Below are 24,271 nucleotides of genomic sequence, written 5' to 3'. Positions count from 1 at the left end.
GGTAGATTTATTGAGAAAACAAAATTTGTTATAAATAATCCATTAATATCATATGATAAAGTTATAAAGTTTTAATGAAAAAATATTTAAATAAATATGTATTATTTTTAAATTAAATTGATTATGAAAAATAAGATTTCTTATCTAATATTTATATAGAAAATTTAAGAGTACCTTTTTAAACTAAAAAATCAAAATATAAGTTGTCGCATCATTATCGTATATAACAATAATGCAGAATTTTAGTTTAAAAGTAAAATTATATTTTACATTCTTATTTTTATATAAAAAGTAAAAATACATTATGAATTATACATATTTATTTATACAAGTATATAAAAATTTAGACTAATTCATGATATAAAACAAGTCATCAATGGTTGAATGAGTATTTAATAACATACATTATTTATGTAATAGAATGAGTAATAACCTGATTATCTAATATTTTTAAGATGTTTTAATAAATTTTATTTAATATCAAATAATTTATATCTTTTTTGTAATTTAAATTTATAATAGCCATATAATTTTTATGGATCTTTCATTGTATATATCTATAAATAGATTGTAAATATTATTTCCAAAAATTAGAAAAAAGATTATTCAGTAATATTTTTATAAACAAACTTTAATTAACTGCCTTTTTAATTTTTGTGAATATCACTAATATTCATCTTAACGGTATAACTGATTTATTAATGTGATAAATATTCTCTAAATATTTCAAGTCAAACGACTTACGGTCACATCATCAAACTTAGATCATGAATACTTTTTTTCGGGAATACTTAAAATTAGAATTTAGTGACTCAAAATAAATAAATTAAAATTCAGTATCCTTTTCAAAATAATTTAAAAATTCAAAGGGTATATGCAAAACAAATTTCAACGTTTCACTTTTATAGTGATTTAAATCCAATATTTAAACGTTACGAAACAAATCCCAACTTTTTTTATTTCTGCAATTTGTAGCCCAAATTATTTTCCGACAACTTTGTACATACGTAGCAGTCATATTAGGTACATGTATTAGCATATTAATCCCAATATATTTTCAAAAAAATGCACATAAAATCCTAACCTTTTGTATTTTTGTACTTTGTAGTCTAAAAAGAGACAAAATTGCCGGAAAACCGATTAGGTTTACAAATTGCAAAAACAAGAAAGGTTGAGATTTGTTTGCTAACGTTTTAAACGTTGGAATTAGATCGTTACAAAAGTGAAATTTTGAAATTTGTTTTGCCAATATCCAAAAATTCAATGACCCTCAACGTATTTAACCATGCAAAGCCACTTTTCCCATTTATTATATATAGAGAGAAGAGTCCCCGTGTATAGAAAACACAAACAAAGAACCAACAAATTAGAACAAGCTTTTTTAGTTAATTATTTACATTTTTGTGGTCTTTGAAATCTCAGTCAGTCTCAGCCATGGCAGCACAAGCAAGTAATCAATCTAACACAGTTGCCATAATAAGCCCTAAATATTGCAGCCCTTCTTCTGTTGAGTTGGGAATTGTGAGAAAGTTCATGAGTCTCTGTGAAGGCGATTTTGATGTTCTTGATATCAACGGTAACATCATTTTTACAGCCAAGGAAAAAGTCTTAGCTTTTCTCCATGAAAAGAAGTTCATTCTTGATCCTGCCGGAAAACCCATTCTTACTCTCCGTAAAAAGGTTCCAACTTCTTAAAAATCTTTACGAATTTAATTTCAATTTAATTGATTTATTTCGGTTAAGTTTCGTTAAGAAATTTGGTTAGTTAATCTCAAGGCGCAAGTGAGTTGGTAAGACGTTCTCTTAGTTTAAGTGAGGTCACGGGTTTAAACCATACTCATATATATATATATATATATATATGCAACCGTTTAAAATTTGGGTCCAGAGTTTTTCCTTGTAAGAGACCTACCCGACTCGAGTGGAGATTAGTCTGAATACGAAAGGCTCAAATGTGTCGTTTCATAATTGGAACCCGTTAAAAATATCTTACGGTCATACCAAAAACAAATTAGTTAATTTGATTAGCTCGGTTAGTTTGATTTGGTCAAAAAGAAATTTTAGTTTGATTAGGATTTTTAAAAAGGGCAAAATGAACTTATATACTCTCAATTTTAATATTTTTGCCAAATATATCACGATTTTTAAATTTTATTAATTTAATTAATTATTTTTTAAATATTGCCAGTTTAATTAATTATCTTTTAAATTTTTGCCGAATATATCCACAGGCCACAACTCATTGAAAGCTGGCACAAGATTGTATACGCCACGTAGGATAAATTTTGTACATGTAGACGAATAATATTACACCACATCAGCTCAAAAAACTAATTATAGGTATATTTGACAAAAAACAAAAAAACAATAAATCAAACTGATAAAATTTAAAAAACATAATACATCTTAAAAAAGAAATTGTACATAGATAAGTTTATTTTATCTAAAAATTGATTAACTTAACAATTAATTATTTATATATTTTATATGAGCAAATTATTCTGACACTCCCCTCGTCATATATGATATAATTTATAATTTTCTTTGTTTAAAATCAAACGATACAATCTTTTATTTCATTTCCGTTATTATTTTAATCTTTACATTTATTTTTTTGTCTCATATATAGTGTTATATGTGCAGGCAATGACGGCACACAGCCGATGGCAGGTTTTTAGGGGAGAAAGCGAAGAGCTTAAAGATCTAATTTTCACTGTTAAAAAACATTCGTTACTGGACCTCAAGCTTCAAGTAGATGTGTTCTTAGCAAACAATAGAGATGAACAAATTTGTGATTTTAAGATCAAATGTAGCCTTTTTGAACATTCTTGTGTCATCTATACTGGAGAAGACTCGAGCACAATTATTGCTGAGGTATCATCTTTTATTAATTTTAATTTAGTTTACCAATTTTAATCTTTTATTTAGATTTAAGCATTTTTGTTCATTATTAACTATAATCAATTTTTATTTTTTTTTAAATTTTATCCAAAACTCAATTTGAGTTTAAAATTAACCTATGTGACAACTGACAAGACATGTAGCCATGTAGGTAGATAACTGGACTATATTATATACACATTAATATCTTTTATCCATTTCTATCAAATCTTTTTAAAATAAAAAATTCATTATTTATCTATTAAAATTCATTAGTTTATATCTTTTAACGTGTCTAACATATTATAAAGGTATGATGTGTCTATTGTAGTTCGACACCAACGTGTCAGCAACTTTAAACTCAAATTAAAATTAGAATTCAACTTGAGCAAACTTAAAGCTTGTATCATAACTATAAAAATTAAAATATTGGTTGTAATAAATAATGAACCAATGTTTTTGGATATAAAAGTCATTAGGCCATTTTATTTTAATTATTTAGCTAAATCTCATATCAGTAAATATTACTTAATTATATAGGCAAAAGTAGCATGAAATTAATTCACTTAAATAAAATATTTTAGCTGTAAGTAAAATACTATATTATTTAAACAGATTAAAATTAATAAAATTACATTGATTGAAAATGATAAAAACAAACTAAATTTAAATTTCTGAATGATTAAATCCTTAATCATAGTATTGATAATTTGTTTAATTGTGTTTCAGATGCACAAGAAACCCTCAGCTAAGAGTATATTACTTGGGAAGACAAATTTCATGGTGACAGTGAATCCTAACGTTGATCATGTATTCGTTGTAGCTCTTATTGTGGTTCTTGATGAAATTTTATTTGTGAGGTACTAGATGCTGCCACATTTTGATCATCATATTTAATTATAATGTCCATCTTAATTTATGTACTCTCTGTTTTAATTTTTGTATTTATATGTTGCTATTATTATGATACATAATTATATATTGCTGAAATTGTTGTATGAGTGAAAGAAATTAGTGTGTTTGTATCCAAAAAATATCTTATTGCCATAGTTACGTTGGCTTAAAATCACTTCACTTTGCATATTATAATAAGTTAAGTTTTTTTTTATCTAAAAGATGCTAGTAAATATATAAGATAATTATCTATCTATCTATCTATATCTATCTATCTATCTATCTATTCTATAACTATCTTATATGTGGGAAAGGGGGGGGGGGGACAGGCAAAATTACGATAATATGTTTCATTAAGGGTATAATTTATAATAAAAAAGGAAAATCTAATAAAAAGTTAATTTAAATAATATAATATAAAAAAAGAATTAGTATTTAGCTAAATTTGAAACACTAAAAAAATGTATATAAACCTACACTAATTTTCGGAAGGTAATATAAAATTTAGTTAAATATAATTAGAGTAAGATTGAGCAAGTGTTTGATTGTAGATAAAATTTGTTGGGTTTTTCCCCCGAAACACTGTATATATAGAAAGGAAAAGATACCAAAAAATTCATTAATACTTTTAAAAGAGAAAATATAGCCCAATTACTTTAGGAGAGAAAATATAGTCCAATTACATAATATTTCTATCTATATGATTTTATACCAATAGACTATATAATTATGGAATTAACCAATTACATAATATTTCTATCTATATGATTTTATACCAATAGACTATATAATTATGGAATTAACCAATTACATAATATTTCCATTTATATGATTGTATATCTATAAAATTATCAAATTAACAAGTAATTTTTATTAATGATTTTTCAACATGGACAATTTAAGAATAAATAATATTCCCATAAATATTTAAATAATTTATATTTAAGAAATTTAATTAATATTCAATATTTATAACGGGTTATATAGATATCATTCACATACTATAATTTTAAAATTATATAAAAATTAATTTTAATTTTTTATTTAAAATCTAATATATTGTATTTAATTATTTAACATCGAATCACTGACATGCTATAATTTCAAGTATAAATAAAAAAAGTTAATTTATAATTATTAATAAAAAAAATAATATATTATATTTAATAATTATATATATAATGGGTCATATAATTGCAATCCTAACTTTTAATGACTAAAATATTTAGAAAGTTACAAAAGATGTAATTTTAAAGAAGAAGTTAAGTTTAAATATAATTGTAACTTATAAACAGTTTGACTCGAGCACAATATTAATAGATAAACGAATTTTCAAACTTCCATAATTATCTATTAAAAAACTCATTATAATTTGTTTTATGATTTTTGCTAATACGCACCACGCATATTTTTTCCAGAAAAGAGATACAATATTATACCATGGAAATTTTAGCATGAAAAAAAAAACAGATGGCATGCCTTGCATGTCCCGAATAGTTATGTGCGTATGTATTTGCTATTACTAAAAATAACTTATTTAATTTCTATTAAATTTAATATATCTAATGTGATTAAATTTCTTTTTCCTATAAAAATTAAAGTCCTAATTAATTACTCTTATTGAAATTATTAATTTATATAACGGGTCAAATAAATAAAAATCAAGTGTATAGAACGTAGCAAAAAATATGTAAAAGGAGATAACATTAAAAGATTATGATATTCGCTGTTTATTAAAATTATTTTTTCTAATTTACTTCTTACTACGAGAAAAATATTAAAAATAATTTCGACAATTTTTTTAATAAATAATTTGAAATAATATGTGTGTGTATGTATGTGTGTGTGTGTGTATATATACATATACATATATATATATATATATATATATATATATATATATATATATATATATATATATATATATATATATATATATATATATATATATATATATATATATATATATATATATATATATATATATATATATATATATATATAACAGGTCATACAAATAGCAATTATGTACTGTATTTTTTATTTTAATAAGAAATATATTAATTTTTAAAATTAAAATTTATCTAATTACTGCAATAATACATACTCCCTCCGTCCCGTAAAGATAGAAAAAGTATCACTTTTTTTTGTCCCATAAAAATAGAAAAAGTGGAGTTAGTTAAGTTTAAAATTATTAAAATACCCCTACATGCTTATCATAAAACATTAAATGCATATTTTGAAAAGATAAATAAATGAGTTGTAAGTGCTATAATTAGTAAAGTGGCTTTGGGAAATGTACATAACTAATTGATTATAAAGGGTAATTTAGACAAATTATCACAAGTTAACTATAAATAACTACTTTCTTAATTCTTGTAAAATGAGTGCTTTTTCTATCTTTACGGGACGGAGGGAGTAATACATACAACGGGTCATGTAAATGTCGCTCACGTGCGTAGCACGTGGCGAAATGCTAGTAACTATTCTATAAGTGTGAAGGGGGGGCAGGCAAAATTACTATATTAGCCTTTAATAATTAAAAAAATTACGAAGTTAAGTATATGAATTATACTTATTATCTAATTAATTGATAAGAATTTAATTTTAAGAGAAGTTCAATTACAATGTAAAGAGTTATTCGACTACACAATACAACTTACAGTTTAACTTTAATAACAAAACCAAGTTAAGAGTTATCTTTTAATATAATTCCAGCTATGTATAAGTCCAATGATGCCGTATAATATTATCATTATGAGCGGCGAGCGCACTGAAAAAATAAAACTGCGGGTGGGTAATTAATTTTTTAAACAAAAAAATCCAATTCAGCTATGCAGGCTCTTGCAAAAGAGAAGCACCTATGTTTGTTGATTCAATATCTTAAGAGGTTAGTGCGTTATTGGTTTAGTATGTTTGCCTGTTCATTTGATAAATAAATTAGATTTGCATGTTCATTAATTTAATTTCAATTAGGTTAATTTTTTTTTGATAATAGGCTATAGTTTATATATATATTAAATAATAAAAAAGTAAATATGAGTTCAATTCAATACGAAATAAATTAGATCTGTATGTTCATTAATTTAATTTCAATTAGGTTAATTTTTTTTATAATAGGTTATAGTTTATATATATATTAAATAATAAAAAGGTATATATGAGTTTAATTCAATACGAAGGCGTATTATAATTGCAATTTGTGTTTTTGCAGTGTCTAACATATCATATTTAAAATTAAAATATTATATTTATTAATTTAATTAATATGAATACATTACCGGGTTAATTCACGTGTTATTATTTTAAATTAAATAAAAAGCAATTTAGAAGAATTTATTAAAAAATAACTTATCATATTTATCATTCATGTGAAATAAAATTATAATAATAATCTTCATTGATATTTATTTAATTAATTAATTTTAATTAGCAAAATAAACGATAAAATTTAATGTCACGACCCATTTTCATGAATCGTGACCGGCGCTAGGATATGGGTATGGTTGTACCAAAACCCGTAGCTAGCCTTGCGGATAACCAACTTATATCATTTAAAACAATGTACCTGCAGAAAACCACATGCTCGGGAGCAACCGAGACTTCAGCCTAGTCTAGCAGTACAATAAGCAACATATATTCAAAGTATACTTATCTGAAATTATAACTCCAACAGTATGGCAATATAATATAAATACCATAAATACTGTAATCATGCCAAAAGCGATAAAGTAATCACCAACAATCAACAGTCTAAAAATATAATAAAAGACTAATCATAAATAATCTAATACTACTACTGCGGTCTAAGAGTTTAAAACAATTCGACTCTTTTATTCTGAAAATAAAATAAGGAACCTCCGAGAATGAAAAACGGAGATCGACCAACGCTCAAATCATAAACCTGGAAAATTTGGGAAAACAACGGGATCAGATTTACTGAGTAGAGTTTATATAACCATTTACATTTATTAAGTTAAAAACCTTTAAAACGTTTAATAAAACATTTTCATTATGGATTATCAATGAAACCCTAAACCACAATTCTAAATCCATTGTCGTGTCGGTGAGACGTATCTCAATAACCAATCCCCGACTATCACTTAATAAATAGTGAGCCCAGGAGACGTATCTTCCACCGGTGCCCTCACTAAGGTGAGACGTATCTCAAACCTACCTCAATACCATAATCATTACCGGTGCGCACGCAGTCCCGATGATGCCCATCGAGTAGCACGTTCCAAATCAAATCCACAATGCCGAAAATAGTTCAAAATCTGTTTCATATATATATACAAAATATAACATTTGCTTAATAAAGAGGTAAATAGAGATATAAACTCATTGTTTGCTATTCCACGTGAAACCAGACAAGTTATCTAACTCTGGTTTGCCTTTGAAGTACGAACAGTCGACGAGTCTAAACAAATACAAATAGTTATTAAAAACGGACCCTAACTCTATAGAGTACTAGACACCACATAGGACTAGCACAAACAACAAGTTAAGGTAAAGTCCATCAGAGTAAACGCAATACAAAAACAATTATAACGTCAACAACAAGTCAAGTCTATTGAGTTCCTGCTTTAAACATAACCCGGAAGGGTAAAAATAAATAAAAATATTATATCCAATTTAATACTTCCAACGTAGTGAGTCAACTGAGTCATTACATCGCTCGGTTTCTTCTCATATGTCGGGCGACCAATGTCTAACCCGACCCAACCATTTTATCAAAAATATAAACCACATAATATAATTTTCAAAACTATTAATTTTGATAAAATAGCAATCACGGTCAAAACGGAACTCAATAGCTTTAGAAGCAAGTAAAAACAAACGCTTTAAAACTTAAAACATAAATTTAAGAGTTAAAACGTAATTTAGTCAAATTGGCACGTTAAGCCAATAATTAAATTATATTATATTATAAAAATATAAATTATTATTAGATTTTCATTATCAAACAATTCAAATTAAATAAATCAAACAATTTAGGTTAGATTAATCAAATAAAATTTAAAACATAATTTAATACTGTTTTTAAAATTTGAAGGGATTAAATCTGTTTAGGAGTATTATTACTTTTGAAAGAATAAAACAATTGCACCGTGAATTAAGAAAAGAAGGCAAACATTATTTGCGTCTTTTATGCAAAGTGAACAGATTAAGTACTAACCCTATAATAAAAAGGGAAAAATTAACCAGATTGCTAGACTAATATTTAAACAAATTATGACAAGAGAATTGTTAAAATGCGTGCCATGACAAGAATTCATTTAGCCAAAGCCATAAATCATAAAATCAAATGAACCCAACTATTCTGCAAATCATAATCAGCCCAAGGAAATATAATCTTAATATAACTAGTGGAAAAGTTTATACCTACGGATGACAAATCGATTATGAATAGCACAGCCAAAATTTTGTCTCTTCTTCTTCTTCTTTTTTCGTATTTGTTGTTTGTTTATACATACATAAAAATTAAGAGTCTTTTATATACACTTAGTTAAATTAGGGTTTTATTTAAAATAGATAAAATTCCAACTTTAGCCCTTATTTTGTTATTCTCCTCATTTTATTATTATTTTTATTATTAATGTTATTTTTAATCTAAAAACAAATACAAGCTTACCCTTCATAATTATTTTATTAATAAAGTTATTTTTATAAAAATAAATTAATTATTTTTAAATACACATTATTAGAATTAGAATTCCTCTAGGCATGCCCAACCCCTCTAACGCATATAGCGATTTTTATTTCAAGGCCCAAAGTTGATCCCTTGAAAAATGACATACCGAAAGTCACACGAGCCAAAATACGAATCCGTGAAATCAAAATAACATCAGAAAATTCATCGGAACCAATCAGAAAAATACGGGGTGTTACATTCTCCCCAACTTATTAAAAATTCGTCCTCGAATTTAGAACGCTAAAACAACTAACGTAATACACAACATAATTACATACAAAATGCACATAACCAACGTAAAACTCACAAACCAAATACCCAAGGTAATGAAGAACAGTAATAATAATAATTCTGCGTAATGAATTCCGTTTCTTAAGAACATTCCTCAACCAAGTAACCAATAAAACCAAAATCATATAGCAGTTAATCCCTATCGAGTTCCATTTGAAAATATAATCTGGAAACCTTTTCAAACCATTTGGTAAAACAACTTAAAAGAAAACAAAATGGTACTTAGCCGAGTCAACCAAGACTTCCAAGCTTAAATCACGTGTCGGGCGACCCAAGTCAAACCCGAACCAAAAAAAAAACCCAATATAACCAATGTTTAAAATCTGAAAGTTCATTTGATAAAACAACATGAAGTTTGAAAAGCAACGGAACTCAACATTACTTAACTAGTCAACAATTAATAATGTGCACCCAGAGTGTTCGATAAAAATCCAAAATAACAAACATGCTAAAAATAGCACCACAAGCCACAACAAATAATCTCGTGCTTAACGACTTAAGCGCTTACGTAAGCAAAACTCAACAGGTTGTTCCTCGAACAAAACTCAATACTACAACTCATACACTAAACAATCTCAAATGGTCACCAAAAAGTATCAACACTAACTTTCACTTGATATAAACGATATCGTCATATCTATTTGAAATCAAACGAGGAAAACAAACTCTCCTACAAAAATTTTGACTGAAAAGCTTAAGATAATCTAGAACAAAGCCTCAAATCTCTTGCAATGATAACTCCAAATAAAATTTCCACTCAGAAAAGTCAACACAAGACGAAACACGCTGAAAACATATGGGGTAATACATTCTCCCCAACCTATGAAAAACTCGACTTCGAATTTTTAAATCTGAAACTAACTCGTATTTTAAACGGTTAAAACACACTTATGCGCAAAATTATGATTCTAACAACTTAGTGCCCCAACGATCACTCGATCAACATAATGTGAATAATCAACAATTATCCAATTGAGAGCCACAAATACTCTTTCACAAGTTGGCTTCCAAAACTAACTTAAATTTATATGATTGCTAACTCCACATTATCAAAGTGCAAGAACAAGCCCTAAGCTCAACTATAGTTCTTACAATTACAAACTCTATCGCTTCATACAGGATATTGAAAACACAAGCTGATAAAATTTTGCGTTCTACAACACCTACTCACTTATCCACTTATAACGAGTTCGACACCCAAAGCAATCGATAATAATACTCCACAACAACTAAATAATATTTTGGCCAAAAACAACCACTATTTGAATCATTTGGTCCAACGATTAACACCAATTTTGATAATACCATTAACTTCGTGAATTATAAACACAAAACTCTACCGTCATTCAAAAAGAATACGTAAACTTAACTCATGATAACAGAATCTCCAGATTAGTAACAAAATCTCAATCCTAGTTATTCCTCCATTCATTCAAAAATAAAATAAGTCGTAATAATCTAAGTATCTAATAATCTACTTACATCCTAACTATGTCTCATAAACTTAACTTCATTCTATACAAAAAGATTTTAATATTCGAACAAAACGATATCAAAACTCTCAACAATTAAAACATCATTCTACAGTGTCGACCAACCAACTTTTTAAGAACAATTAAGCTTTCATTTAATATCATCAAAGTATAATAAATTTATGTATTTTATAATATCGTTAAAAATAGAAAAACTTCAATTATCATTATTGAAATGTAAACAAATATTTACATGTATAAGAATTTATATCATGTAATTATTTATAAAATTTAAAAATATTTCTTTTTTCTACTTTTTTCTATTGTCGTCAACAATTTATAAAAATATTATTAACATTTTAAAAAATTATATTTTTAAAAAATTATATGTCATCGTACATAAATTAATTCACATGCTTCTAAGAATTTATTATAGACATAATATTATTAAAAATTAAATAATTATATTTTCAAGGAGGTTAAATGGGTAAAAATTAAGAGTTCGAATCTACAATAGGAAAATCAAAAATTTCAAGGTTCAAATAGAACAAAATAGTATAGTTCAGGGGTTAGATAGAACAATTTATGTATTTTAAATATTCTTCACGCGCTTCAAAGCGTTTGAAAACACGCGTTTTTGTCACGTTTGACAAAAAAGTTAGATTGGTAAAAAAAAGTTAAAATTGAGGGGTTAAATAGAACAAAAGATAATAAGAGCAAATTACTCTGAGACCCCTCACGTTTGAAAAATTAAAACTGAGGTATTAAATCATTTGATTTTCAAACAATATATTATTTTAAATTATTCTTTATTAATGAATTATATTATGAGCTACATGCAAAAATAATTAAATAAGTAAAAGTGTATTTTAATTTTAATTTTAATTTTATTTTTATAATAAATAGGATAATATAAATTCTTACTAACTTAATATTCATTATAAATAAAATGCATTGGCATGGTCATAATATATTTAAATAATATATTAAATTATAAATAAATATTATTTATGTCAATTAAATTTAAAACGAATAAATAAAAAGTAGTATATTTATTTTAATAAAAAAATCGAACTAATTTATTCTTGATTGTAAATAAAATAAATTAATACTATAATTATAAAAAAGTTAATTAATATTGTATATTGACGAGTTACATCACGGGCCACGTGCATAGCACGTAATGCGAAACTAGTAAGAATAAATGTATTTTTGTTGTTGTTGTTGAATAGTGCAAGATTCTAAGGGAAAATTTGGAATTTGTAAAATTAAGTTTTGGCTTTTGCAGATAAAATGTTTTTATTTTTTAATTTAATGAAAATAGTCAATACCATTAAATTGGTTTTACTGTATATTATTTTATCGGTATCGGATGTTCAACAACTTATTTTGGAGAGGTGTGCCTCTATTTAGTAAATGTTTTATCACTATGGGGTTATATGTCAAATGCAACGGTACTGGTTTTTCTTATTTGGAATTGAAATTTTGTAAGTGATAAATCACGATTTGAGCTATCTCCTATAACCTGAAAGAACAAACAGAGGTCAAAAAAAATGCCGGTAGAGTTTATCGATTGTCTGCTCCGATACTCAAATCGGTTTGAGTAAAGTTAAATCAGACAAATAACGATTTAAAAAAATTTAAAAATTCAAAATCTCAATCTCATGGATATTGAAGGACTTGTCAATTAGGAAACACTCCCAATATATATCCTTTCTAAGATTCTTTGTGGATTACACATCCAACAAATAATTAAAATAATAGGCAGCCAAAAAAGACTTTTTCTAGTGGACATTGACTATTGATTAAGATTCTTTATGGATTACACATCCAACAAATTAAAAAAAGAGGTAGCCAGCCAAAAAACAAAGTTTTCTAATGACCCTAAATTGACTATTTTCCGATTAATCAATATGAAACTACCACTATCACTATGTCATCACAACCACATTTTGCTTCCTTTTGTATTTAAAAAAAAATTGTTGACGGCCTCGTTTGGTTCATTTTATAACAATAACCGGGAAGTGTAGTTTTTGGGAAGTTAAACTTCCCAAGAAATTTGATAAATATTACTTGTTTTAATTTTTACTTTTCGAAAAATACAAAATTAATTTTAATATAATATATTATATTTTTAACTAAAAGACATAAATGTCTTTTGATAATTTTTATATTGTTAAACAAATAATTTTAATTTAAAAATCAAGCAATAAATAATTTAATTTTTGTTTATTATCTTTTGTTTTACGATTCAAGTACTATTTAGGAGAGTTTTTAAATATTAAAATTTAAAAATTATATTTTTTATTTGAATTTTACATAATATAAAATATTTAATAAAAATATTTACTTATTATAAATAACAATTATAAAATAATATAAGTGTATTTTTTGAAATAAATAAAAATATTTTTATATGAAATAAAAAAAAAGAATTAAGGTTAAATTAGAAAAAACCAACAAAAGTGTTAGGGAAGTTCTATTTCCTTGGATTTTGCTAGGGAAGTTACTTCCCTAGTCAAAGGGAAGTCAAACATCCAACTTCCCAGGAAGTAAAATGTAAAAATTGAACCAAGTAAAAAAAATTTGCTACTTCCCGGAAAGTACAACTTCCCTAATCTATTTACCCCCAACCAAGTAAGGCCTAATTCTCTATCCAAATCATTTTTTCGTAGACAAAATGCGTTTTTATATAAAAAAATTTTATTAATTAAATTATCAAATAAATTAATTAACTAAATATATTTATAAATATAATTTGAATAACCAATAAATTATAACTCAAATGATATAAATATTGAATAATAAATTTTTAAAACGTGAATTTAATTTCTACCACAAATAATCTCTGTTAATTTTATAAATTAAAATAAATATATTTAATTCTTAATAAAAATCTATTATTAAACTCATCATTTTAAATTTATAGTCTTTTTCAACTGAAATAAAAAATCAATTATGTTATAAAAGAAAAAATTTATAAAAAAATATTTTTTTTATAATTGGGAAGAAAACACTTGTGCGAAGAATTGAACCACGACCTAACAGATTGTTGTCTAGTGCTTATACTATTCGAGCTATAATTTATAGCTTGAATATATTTGTTCTAATTTATAGGGTTAATTATTAAAATGTACAAATTATATTTTAAAAATACATTTAATAAAATGGCTAAAATTGTGCATAAAATAAATCATTTTTCCTTTATATAAATAAAAAAAGAGCCAGGCCAGGCCATATGTATAGAAAACACAAGCAAAGAACTATAATCAAAAGCTTCATTTTTCAGTTATCATTATTCATAATTTTTGTTGTCTCAGACAGACACAGCCATGGCAGCAGAAGCAAGTAATAATGAAGCTAACAGAGTTGCCATAATAAGCCCTAGATACTGCTGTACTTACCCTGTTAATTTGGCAATTATGAGGAAGATGATAACTGACGGCAACTTTGATGTTCAGGATGTCAACGGCACCGTCATTTTTACAGTTGACAAAATACTCCCAACTTTTGTCCATCAACGGAAGCTCATTCTTGATCCTGTCGGAAACACCATTCTCACTTTACGTAAAAAGGTTCCAACTTCTTCAAAGCTTTACTCCGGCTATATAATTTATGTGTGATTAAATTTTTAAACTGTTTCAAAAATGATACTGAGCTTTAATTAATGTTTTTAAGATCATAATTTTTTTATTTCCGATCTTATTTGCTTATGTGGATGTTTAGTCTAAAAATATTTATCACGTCGGAAAATATTATCAAATTTTATACTATAATTAAAAATAAGTGCTAATTTATGCGGCGTATAATTAGATTGTTGACGTAATAACTATTGTCTAAATAGTCTAAATTGGATGGCGACGTCATCAAACTAGAGTGAAAATACCTTTTTAAAATTAAAATTTAATGACCGTAATTAAATAAATAAATTGAAACTTGATATATTTTTGAAATTAATTAAAAGTTCAGTAACTTAATATGTCTGACCCTTTTACTCTATTCTTTTGTGGGTTAAGTACTTAGACGGTACCTACTTTTTAGGTAAAATAATTTTAAATATTTATATAAATGACCAAAATTATACAAAAATATCCTTTAAAAATTTATTATAATCTATTCCATCAATATTATAGTTGTGTTATTATACAAACTCTCAATCTAAACTTATTATTGAAATATATACTTTATAGTTTATGATTTAGTTTTGAGTCCATATATAATTATTGAGTTGATCTTTCACTTCAGATTAGGAAAGGTTATATATATGGAGTCACCGTGAGTTTAAATTAAAAATTATATGCCAAAAAATAAATTTAATCTGACATTCGGATATAATTGTCAGAAATTGCAAAATTGACGGATTAAATAGTCATAAAGGACCAACAAGGTCTAACCCAAATTGTATATGCCCCGGACAGGTTGAGGTAAAACGATAATATAATTTGGTTATAGTTAAAAATATATAAATTGAAATTAGGTATCAATTTGACATGTATGAAAACATTCAGGCACCACTTGAAGTAATTAATTCTTATTTTGTGAATAATGTTTTCTCATATTTGGTGATATATATGCAGGCAGTCACAGCAATTGACACTTGGCAGGTTTTTAGAGGAGAAAGCGAAGAGCTTGAAGATCTAATTTTCACTGCAAAAAGACATTCGTTAATGGACATCAACACTCAACTAGATGTGTTCTTAGCAAACAATAAAAATGAGCAAATTTGTGATTTTAAGATCAAAGGCACCTTTTTAGAAGAGTCTTGTGATATCTATGCTGGAGATAAAGACTCGGCTCCCATTATTGCTAAGGTATCAATCTTATTTTATTACTTCATTTCGTAGCCGACGTCACGCCTTATTCATTTAAATGAAAAATGTGTCCCGTCATAAATTGATGATTGTTTAATGGCTGATTTCTCTACTTGTTTTTCTTAATATCATTTAAATATCCTCTTAAATATAACTATTTAAATTAGATTAAAACTAAAGAATTTAAATTAGGGCTGAAAAATCGAAAAAATCTGAATTTCATGAATAACTAATCCCTTACTAATATTGAAAATTGTTGTATGGTGTTTTAGATGCAGAAGAGACCTTCGGCTGAAATTTTATTTTTTGGAAAGACAAATTTCATGGTGAGAGTGAACCCCAATGTTGATCATGCATTCATTGTAGCTCTTGTTGTGATTCTGGATGAAATGTTAGTCGTGAATTACTAGATGCTGCCACATTATAATTATTGTGTTTAATTTACAATGTCCAGCTTGATTTATGTACTCTTAATAATACATGTGAACTTTTGAATTTGGATGGAGAGATTTTAGGTAGATTTAGTCTATCACGTCATCCGTAAATTAGCCTATTATATTATAGGCTTAACCACAAAAAAAACCCTCACCTTTTAGTCCTTTTTTAGTTGCACCCTGACGTTGAAATTTTGTCAGTTGCACCCTAATTCGCACCTTTGGATTTCAATTCCACCCTCAAAATCAAATTAGACTTTTTTCACTCGGGAAAAATTCATAAAAACCCTTATAAAATACTTGTTTGAACTATTTTCCACATAAAAGGTTAAAAATGGATGACTTATTTTAACTTTTTTCAAATGAAAAAGAGATCAATTTAGTACTTGAAGGTGGAACTGAAAATCAAAGGTGCGAATTAAGGTGTAACTGATAAAATTGCAATATCAGGATGCATTTGAAAATGGGCTAAAAGGTGGGTTTTTTTTTGGGTGATTAAGCCTATATTATACTCCCTCTGTCCCAATAGAATTGTCCACTTTGAGAAATTATTTTGTGCCAAAACTCTTGTCCACTTTCAAAAAGTAACCAACTTTTACACTCAATTTTTCTATATTACCCCTATTTAAAATCCACCAATGAATAAAGTAAAAGTAAATTGCAAGTGGTCCCTACATTAAATAGGGGTATGTTATGAAAAGTAAGGAAAAATTTACAAAACCTATAAACAATAATTGTTTTTCTTAAAATGTGTGATAAAGGCAAAGTGGATAACTCTATTGGGACGGAGGGAGTAACACATTATTAAAATAGTGGTATTATCATAATTCGGTTATTACTTTTTTATACTTTTGAATAATAATATTACGATAGTGCCATTATTTTAATAATGTATTATAATGTGATGGGTTTAGTTTATTGATGACGTGGTGAAGTTAATCACTTAGAATAGGACATTTAACCAAAAAAGTTTGCATATTGGAATGAAATTAGAATAATCTATTAATTATAATAAATTTAAGATTGGTTTATTAATACTATAAAAAATACATAACATTAACGATATTAAAATGTTGGGATTATTTAAAGTATTTATTAGCAAAAAAAATACCACTGACTTATTTCATTTACTTTTCCTACCTAAATTCATTATATGTGGGATCGACTCAGTGGCGGGCCAGAATTTTTTTCAAATCGGTCTAATTAATATATAAAAAGCAAATAGTTTTAACGTGAAAATGCATAAGATTATAATTTTAAAATAATTTCAATAAAAATTATTTACTCTTTCGATTTGAAAAAAAGAAGAAGAAAGAGTTCAAACTCCAACTCTCTAATAGCCACTCTCAAGGATTCAAGCTCCAAACTCCATTAAAACACATACAAACTCCAAATTAACATAAAAACCCATGGTTAAGGCAAAGCAAATGGCAACAAAATCAAAAACAAAAAAGAAGATAAAAGTCACAACTTTCACAAATTAAGAAAAAATTCAAGCAGAAGTGGATGATTATGTTACACAATTTGTTCCTCCCTTTTCTATCTTTTCAATTGAAGAAGGTAAGCGTCATGAATCCTTTAAGAGTAGACAACTTACTTTATCTAAATATTTTGAAGTTGGATTGTCGAATCAATTGAATTTAAAAAAAAAAAAGTTGATGGTGTGTTTGATAAAATGAAATTGCTTGAGTTTAGTGAGGGAAAGTTTAAAATTTATAAAGAATTAACCCTTGAATTTTACACCACCCTCAGATTTGCTTCTAAGGGTGAGAAAAACATTGCTTTTCGATTCCATGGTGTATCAGCAGAAGTATTTTCTACAGTTCATGAAGTTCAGCTACATTCATCAACTATCTGCTATCCTCTGATTGGTTACTGAGAAGAGTCACTTGGATTGCTGAGTTGGATATTAGCTGGATAGTCACACCTTTTTCATGAGTTCATTAGTTAGTTAATTGTAACAGAATCAGAGTAGATTGCTTAGTGTAGAAGTAATCTTTTTCACTTGTAATCATTTTAGTATAAAAGCTAAGCTGAGCCTTCTAATTCAGTTAATGAGAATTTGCTACAATTTGTCATAAGTTTCAATATGGTGTGGATTTTAAAATTATGGACTCTAACATAAAATTTCCTAAGGGTAGTATTGTGAAAATTCCTCCATCTTTTGAAATTCCTAATATTTGGTGATTGCTTACGGATGACTCTGTGAGCAAAGGCCAAAGAGCTCTTAATAGTGTCATCAAGGACGCTTCAATTATTTTTTTAATAAATTTATATGTCATTCGATTTATGGAAAGAGCGACTCTAATTAAATTTCAAAGAAATTATTTCTCACTTTAGCACCATTACTGCAACGAACTGCAAAAAGGATTAATCTTGTCTATTTTGTGTTTAAGAGCTTAATGAGTATGGTCACGCACAAAAATCCATCTTGGTAATAGGCATATCATTACTGGCATTACCCAAGCTCTCAGGGGTGTTGACCGACAAAACTTGGATCAGTCGAATGTAATTATTTCATGTGGAGTACTTGAATGCCGCGTTACTTCGAAAAATAGATTTACTAGATAGGGATGGAATCTTAAACCATTGCAAAATAGAAAAGTTTCCAACAAAAAAGGGTGGTGTGATAGGAATAAAAATACTTCTATTCTCCTAGTAATTTTTACCATGTAATTTTATATATTTTATACTCCCTCCGTCCCATTTTAGAAGTCCCATTTGACTTTACACACAGATTAAGAAAACATTAATTATTCTTGTCTTTTCATGTTTTTTCTTGTTTTGCCCCTATTAATGATAGTGGAATTTTCCATAGAGCTTCTCTAAGATAACTAAAATAAGGGTAAAATAGGGTATTCAATAGAAAAACATCATAAAAATAGTAATGAGACTTTTTAAATGGGACATCCCAAAATGGAATATGGGACTTCTTAAACGGGACGGAGGGAGTATATTTTTTAGTTTCATTGTCTTATGATTTCGCTTGAGCTATTTCATGATTAATTGTGCAAAATCAAGGATTTATGAGCGCATTTAAAGTGTTTTGGAAGCTTTGGGAACCAACCGGGTACAAGCGAAGGCACAAGGGATTGCGAAACGATGGAAAGGAGAGCCTGGTGGTTGGATCTAGGTCAGGTTCCATCGGACCTGACCTTTTGAGCCATCCAGGCCATTTTTTGCCTAGAGGTCCGATTCGGACCTTTAGTCCAAAATTGGCCTTGTTACATTCAAAGAATGGTCTGATTGGACCACTCGTTGGTCCGTTCGGACCATGTCGTTTTCACCTCTGATTTTTGGTCTAATTTTGGTGTTTGTGGTCCCTTCAATACCCTACATTAAAGGGAAACATGGTCAAATGCAAGGGAGACCTAATTCCAAGGTTGTGGAGCTATAAAAGGACCTTTTTTGACACCTCAGACATCAAGCTTCCAACCGCACTCGAATACGGAACATCGCTCATGTATTCCTTCTCAGCATCAGTACTAGGTTGTGCATTAGAATCTAATTTAAAATATGATGCCAAAAGAGTACTTACTATCTTAGAGTTATACATTTGAAAAGATTGCAACTCCTTTTCAGTATATTTCAGTTGAGAAGTATACAACTAGCCCTCTTTCCTATCTCTCCAAATTTTCATGCCCAAAATCTTCTTGGCTGCACCAAAATCTTCATCTCAAACTCACTACTTAATAAGGTTTTTTAATTCATTAATATTAACTTTAGACTTAAGTGCAATTAACATATCATCCACATATAGAAACAAATAAATCAAGAAATCATCAGACAACGTCTTAAAGTACAAATAGTTGTCAAACTGATTTCGAACATACGCATAAGAAAGAATGAAATCATCAAACCTCTTATACCATTGTCTAGGAGACTATTTCAAACCATATAAGGACTTTTTCAGCAAATAGTCCTTTTGATCAAAATCAAAAAATTCTCCGGTGACATATAAATCTCCTCCTTTAAACTCCCATGACAAAATGCCATTTGACATCAAATTGTTCTAATTCAAGATCCAACGCACTCACCATGAACCCGAACGGTTTTGTGCTAACAATAGGTGATAATACTTCATTATAGTCAATTCCCTCATTTTGTGAAAAACCCTTTGCTACAAGTCTCACCGTGAATCTGTAAATGTTTATAGTAGAGATAAAGAATACTCTATTCACTGATATTTGCTATACATGATATTGCATATATATAAGGCAAAACTATGTACCGTTGGTTGCCTAATATGCAGAATATACAATGAGCAATTATAGGGATATTGCTGAATATACAATGAGCAATTATAGGGATACATTAACTTATTTGAATACAAAGAATATACTATTCAACTACTGCCTTATCATCCTCCCTCAAGTTGAGATGGAGGGACACGAACACTCAACTTGTCTCTGAAGTGAAAGAACTTTGTCTTGCCCAATGGTTTTGTCAAGATATCGGCTATCTGATCTGAAGTAGAAAGATAACGAACAACAATCTCATTATTCCGTACCTTATCACGAACAAAATGAAAGTCAATTTCAAGATGTTTTGATCGAGAATGAAAAATTGGTGTAGTTGTGAGATACGTAGCACTTAAGTTATCACACCAAAGTAAAGGTGCACTCTGCGATGGAAAACTGATTTCTCGCAGTAAAGAAGACAGCCAATGCAATTCATTCACACAAGTGGCAAGAGCTCGATATTCAGCCTCTGTAGACGACCGAGAGACAGTTCTCTGCTTGCGAGAACCCCAAGTGATGATGTTGTTACCAACAAAAATAGTGAACCCCGTGGTAGACTTTCGATCATTTATGTTGCCAGCCCAATCGGCATCACTGTAAGCTGAAATTTGCATAGATGGGGATCTAGAGATAAAAATCCCTTTGTTGGAAGTAAGCTTGAGGTATCGAAGAATACGTTTAGCAGCTGCCCAATGAGTAATTTTGGGTTGATGCATGAATTGAGAGACTTTGTTAACCGAATAACATATATCTGGTCGTGTGAGTTGCAAGTATTGAAGACCCCCAACTATACTTCTATACAATGTATCATCATCAAAAATTTCTCCACCTATACCCGTGAGTTTAGTCGAAGTGCAAGCTGGAGTTGCCATACCATGCGCATCTTGCATGTGTGCACGAGTGAGCAAATCTGAAATGTATTTCTGCTGTGTTAAAAGTAGTCCATTACTTTTCCAAGTAGCTTCAATGCCTAGAAAATAATGTAGTTTGCCCAAGTCTTTCAATGCAAAACGCTGTTGAAGATCAGTAATGAGAGACTTAACAAACTTTGAATCACTACCCATTAACAAAAGATCATCAACATAAATCAGACAATAAACAATAATGCTGCCCCGTTGATAAAAATAGAGAGATGGGTCAGTTTGAGAACCTGAGAAACCCAAAAGAATCAAGGCATCCGTAAGACATTTATACCATTGGCGTGGAGCTTGTTTTAATCCATATAAAGACTTGTGTAATTGACAAACATGTGAAGGAACCTTTGAATTAATAAATCCTTGAGGTTGCATCATGAAAACTTTTTCTTCTAGAGAACCATGAAGAAAGGCATTAGAAACATCTAATTGACGAATTTCCCAACCTTTAGAAATAGCAATGGAGAGACAAAGTCGAATTGTCGCAGGCTTTATAACCGGACTGAAAGTGTGATCAAAGTCAATGCCAGGTCTTTGATGAAATCCTGTAATACCCCAAAATAATTAATTAGCTAATTGGACCACGTGTCCAATTTTGAGTCGCCAGAGTGGCGACATCGGAAAGTTATCCGATAAAATTAAGATGAATAAGTTTTAGTAGGTCGGTTTTGGGAAATTAGTTATGTGGAAATCAAGGTTATATTTCAATTCTAAAGTTAGAATTGGAATTAAAAGGAAAAATGTCAAGGAAAGCCCAAAATGAAGTTCAGGGACCAAAGTGGTAATTTAGCCACTATGTCTTAAAAATGGAAATTTATAAGTTTGACGGGAAAGTGTTAATATCGAGCTTCGTATTATTTATCGGATATAAGTAATACGTGTAAGTCGTAATAAAAGAGTTTAATGATTTAGCTATGGACTAAATCGTACGAAACAAAAGTTTAAAGGATAGATTGTATTCATTAAAGAAAACAAGGATGAAAAATAGAATTTAGCCATGATATATAAGGATTTCTTTTGAAATGAAGAAATCAGAAAGAAAGAAGAAGAAGGCTCCAGAAAGTGAAAGAAATCGCCGATCGATTTCGTTTCTTCGCCGTTTCGCCGTTCGGCGTCCGTTTCGAGCGATTTTCGCGGCAAACTCTTCGGAATTGAAAGCTCTATCAATCCTAAGCTTCAAATTAAGGTAAATATCTCGAAATTTGGTGTTAAACTCGAAGAATAGGGGCTGTTTCGTATAGGAAGTTTCGTTCGAATCGTACGGTTAGGAATCGAGTTGTTTTTGACGTTTTTGAGTTGTAAAATAATAAGATAAGTGTTTAAATGAATTGGGTATGAAGTGGTATGAGTTTTGGGAGTTTTGGAGCCCCGGAAATGGCTCAGAGGCGCCGGAAAAGACGCTGCACACGTCGGTGCACGACGTGCTGCACTTCAGCACGTCGTGCAGGCGCACGACGTGCACCACAAGGGTGCACGACGTGCACCAAGGGGGTGCACGACGTGCACCATGAAGGGCACGACGTGCCCTTCACAAAAATTGAAGGGCACGACGTGCCAAGGTGACACGACGTGCCCTAACTCGACCAGAACCTCCGTGGGACTTCCGGGAGCGAAAATGAGCCTCCGATAGCTTGATTTGAGTGTGAAACTCAGTCAAATGTCCTGAAATGGAGGTAAAACATTATAGAAGTGAATGTTAATTAGTTAAGAAAAGTCATATAATTCTCGAGTACGAGGAATAGTACTCGATAAGTCGCAAGTACGACTAAGGATCATCGAGTTTAGAAGCAAACTAGAAATGGAATCTAATCAACTTAAACTTAGAACTTAAAAGTATTATACGTATAAGAATGCGAGAATCACGTCTAACTATTAACGATTTATCAGACGTGTCAGCAAGTAGTGGAGTCAGTAGAAGCGGACTAGCAAGGGCATATCATCTCATCGACCATATTTGTGATTGGATTGCGGTCACTGTGAGTTGTATTTTACTTTCGTGTATTATCAATTGATACTATTTTGGTATTACTATCTATATGCTGTTGATATGCATCGCACTATATATATTTGAATTATTGATATGTTATATGTTTTGAATAAGTTTTTACGTACAAGGACCTAGTATACGATCCAACGAAACTAGCTACCTATTGGGTGTCAATAGGCTGTGTGATCACCAGTAATGTGTCAGTCTAGCGTGTCTGACCATGAGGTACGATTTGATATGCATGGATGATATAATTATGAAAGTTAAAATATGAATTTGATACGAGAGTGAACTCGGTTAAAATAACCTGAGCCCCACGAGAGTGAACTCGGTTAGAGTAACCTGAGCCCCGTATCTAGTGCCACTTTGGGATTAAGAGATATGTCCAGACTGACGTGGTAGAGTGTGAGCATTCCCGGGTCGGACTATTGGAATCAGTATGATTTGAACAATAGAGAATTATGTTATGTTTCAGGATTTTAGTTTCGAAAGGATCGAGTACTTGTTCATATGTATTTTTATATTGATATTGATTTGAAATGCGATGCTATATTTTTATAATAATACCGTTAGTAAACTGTGAACTCACTCAGTATTTCCCCAAATACTGACCCCTCACCTTTGATGTCTTTCAGGTGCTTAGTTGGTGGAC

At 28.9% G+C, this 24,271-nt stretch overlaps 2 protein-coding genes across 4 annotated transcripts; both read left to right on the top strand.

Annotated features, from left to right (window-relative positions):
* Window positions 1–1,357: 1,357 nt before the first annotated feature.
* Window positions 1,358–3,870, top strand: LOC126665228 (protein LURP-one-related 15-like). Its single transcript, XM_050357955.2, has 3 exons — window positions 1,358–1,680; window positions 2,644–2,874; window positions 3,610–3,870. The coding sequence occupies exons 1-3, from the start codon at window positions 1,435–1,437 to the stop codon at window positions 3,745–3,747; spliced, it is 615 nt and encodes a 204-aa protein (XP_050213912.1). The 5' UTR covers window positions 1,358–1,434; the 3' UTR covers window positions 3,748–3,870.
* Window positions 3,871–14,466: 10,596 nt separating this feature from the next.
* Window positions 14,467–18,558, top strand: LOC126677759 (protein LURP-one-related 15-like). Of its 3 annotated transcripts, XM_050372545.2 has the most exons (4): window positions 14,484–14,592; window positions 14,694–14,807; window positions 15,810–16,043; window positions 16,316–16,561. In XM_050372545.2, exons 1-4 carry the CDS (start codon window positions 14,587–14,589, stop codon window positions 16,451–16,453), a joined length of 492 nt encoding a protein of 163 aa, XP_050228502.1. In that variant the 5' UTR covers window positions 14,484–14,586; the 3' UTR covers window positions 16,454–16,561. The 3 variants fall into 3 exon arrangements, with proteins under 3 accessions (XP_050228509.1, XP_050228494.1, XP_050228502.1); XM_050372552.1 differs by lacking the exon at window positions 16,316–16,561 and adding an exon at window positions 18,230–18,558 and having other exon boundaries at window positions 14,467–14,807; XM_050372537.2 differs by having other exon boundaries at window positions 14,467–14,807.
* The last annotated feature ends 5,713 nt before the right edge of the window (window positions 18,559–24,271 follow it).

The sequence above is a fragment of the Mercurialis annua genome, linkage group LG1-X, assembly GCF_937616625.2.
Source record: "Mercurialis annua linkage group LG1-X, ddMerAnnu1.2, whole genome shotgun sequence".
NCBI lineage: Eukaryota > Viridiplantae > Streptophyta > Magnoliopsida > Malpighiales > Euphorbiaceae > Mercurialis > Mercurialis annua.
Note: the sequence above shows the minus strand (reverse complement) of the source record. Positions and strands in the feature narration are given on the sequence as shown.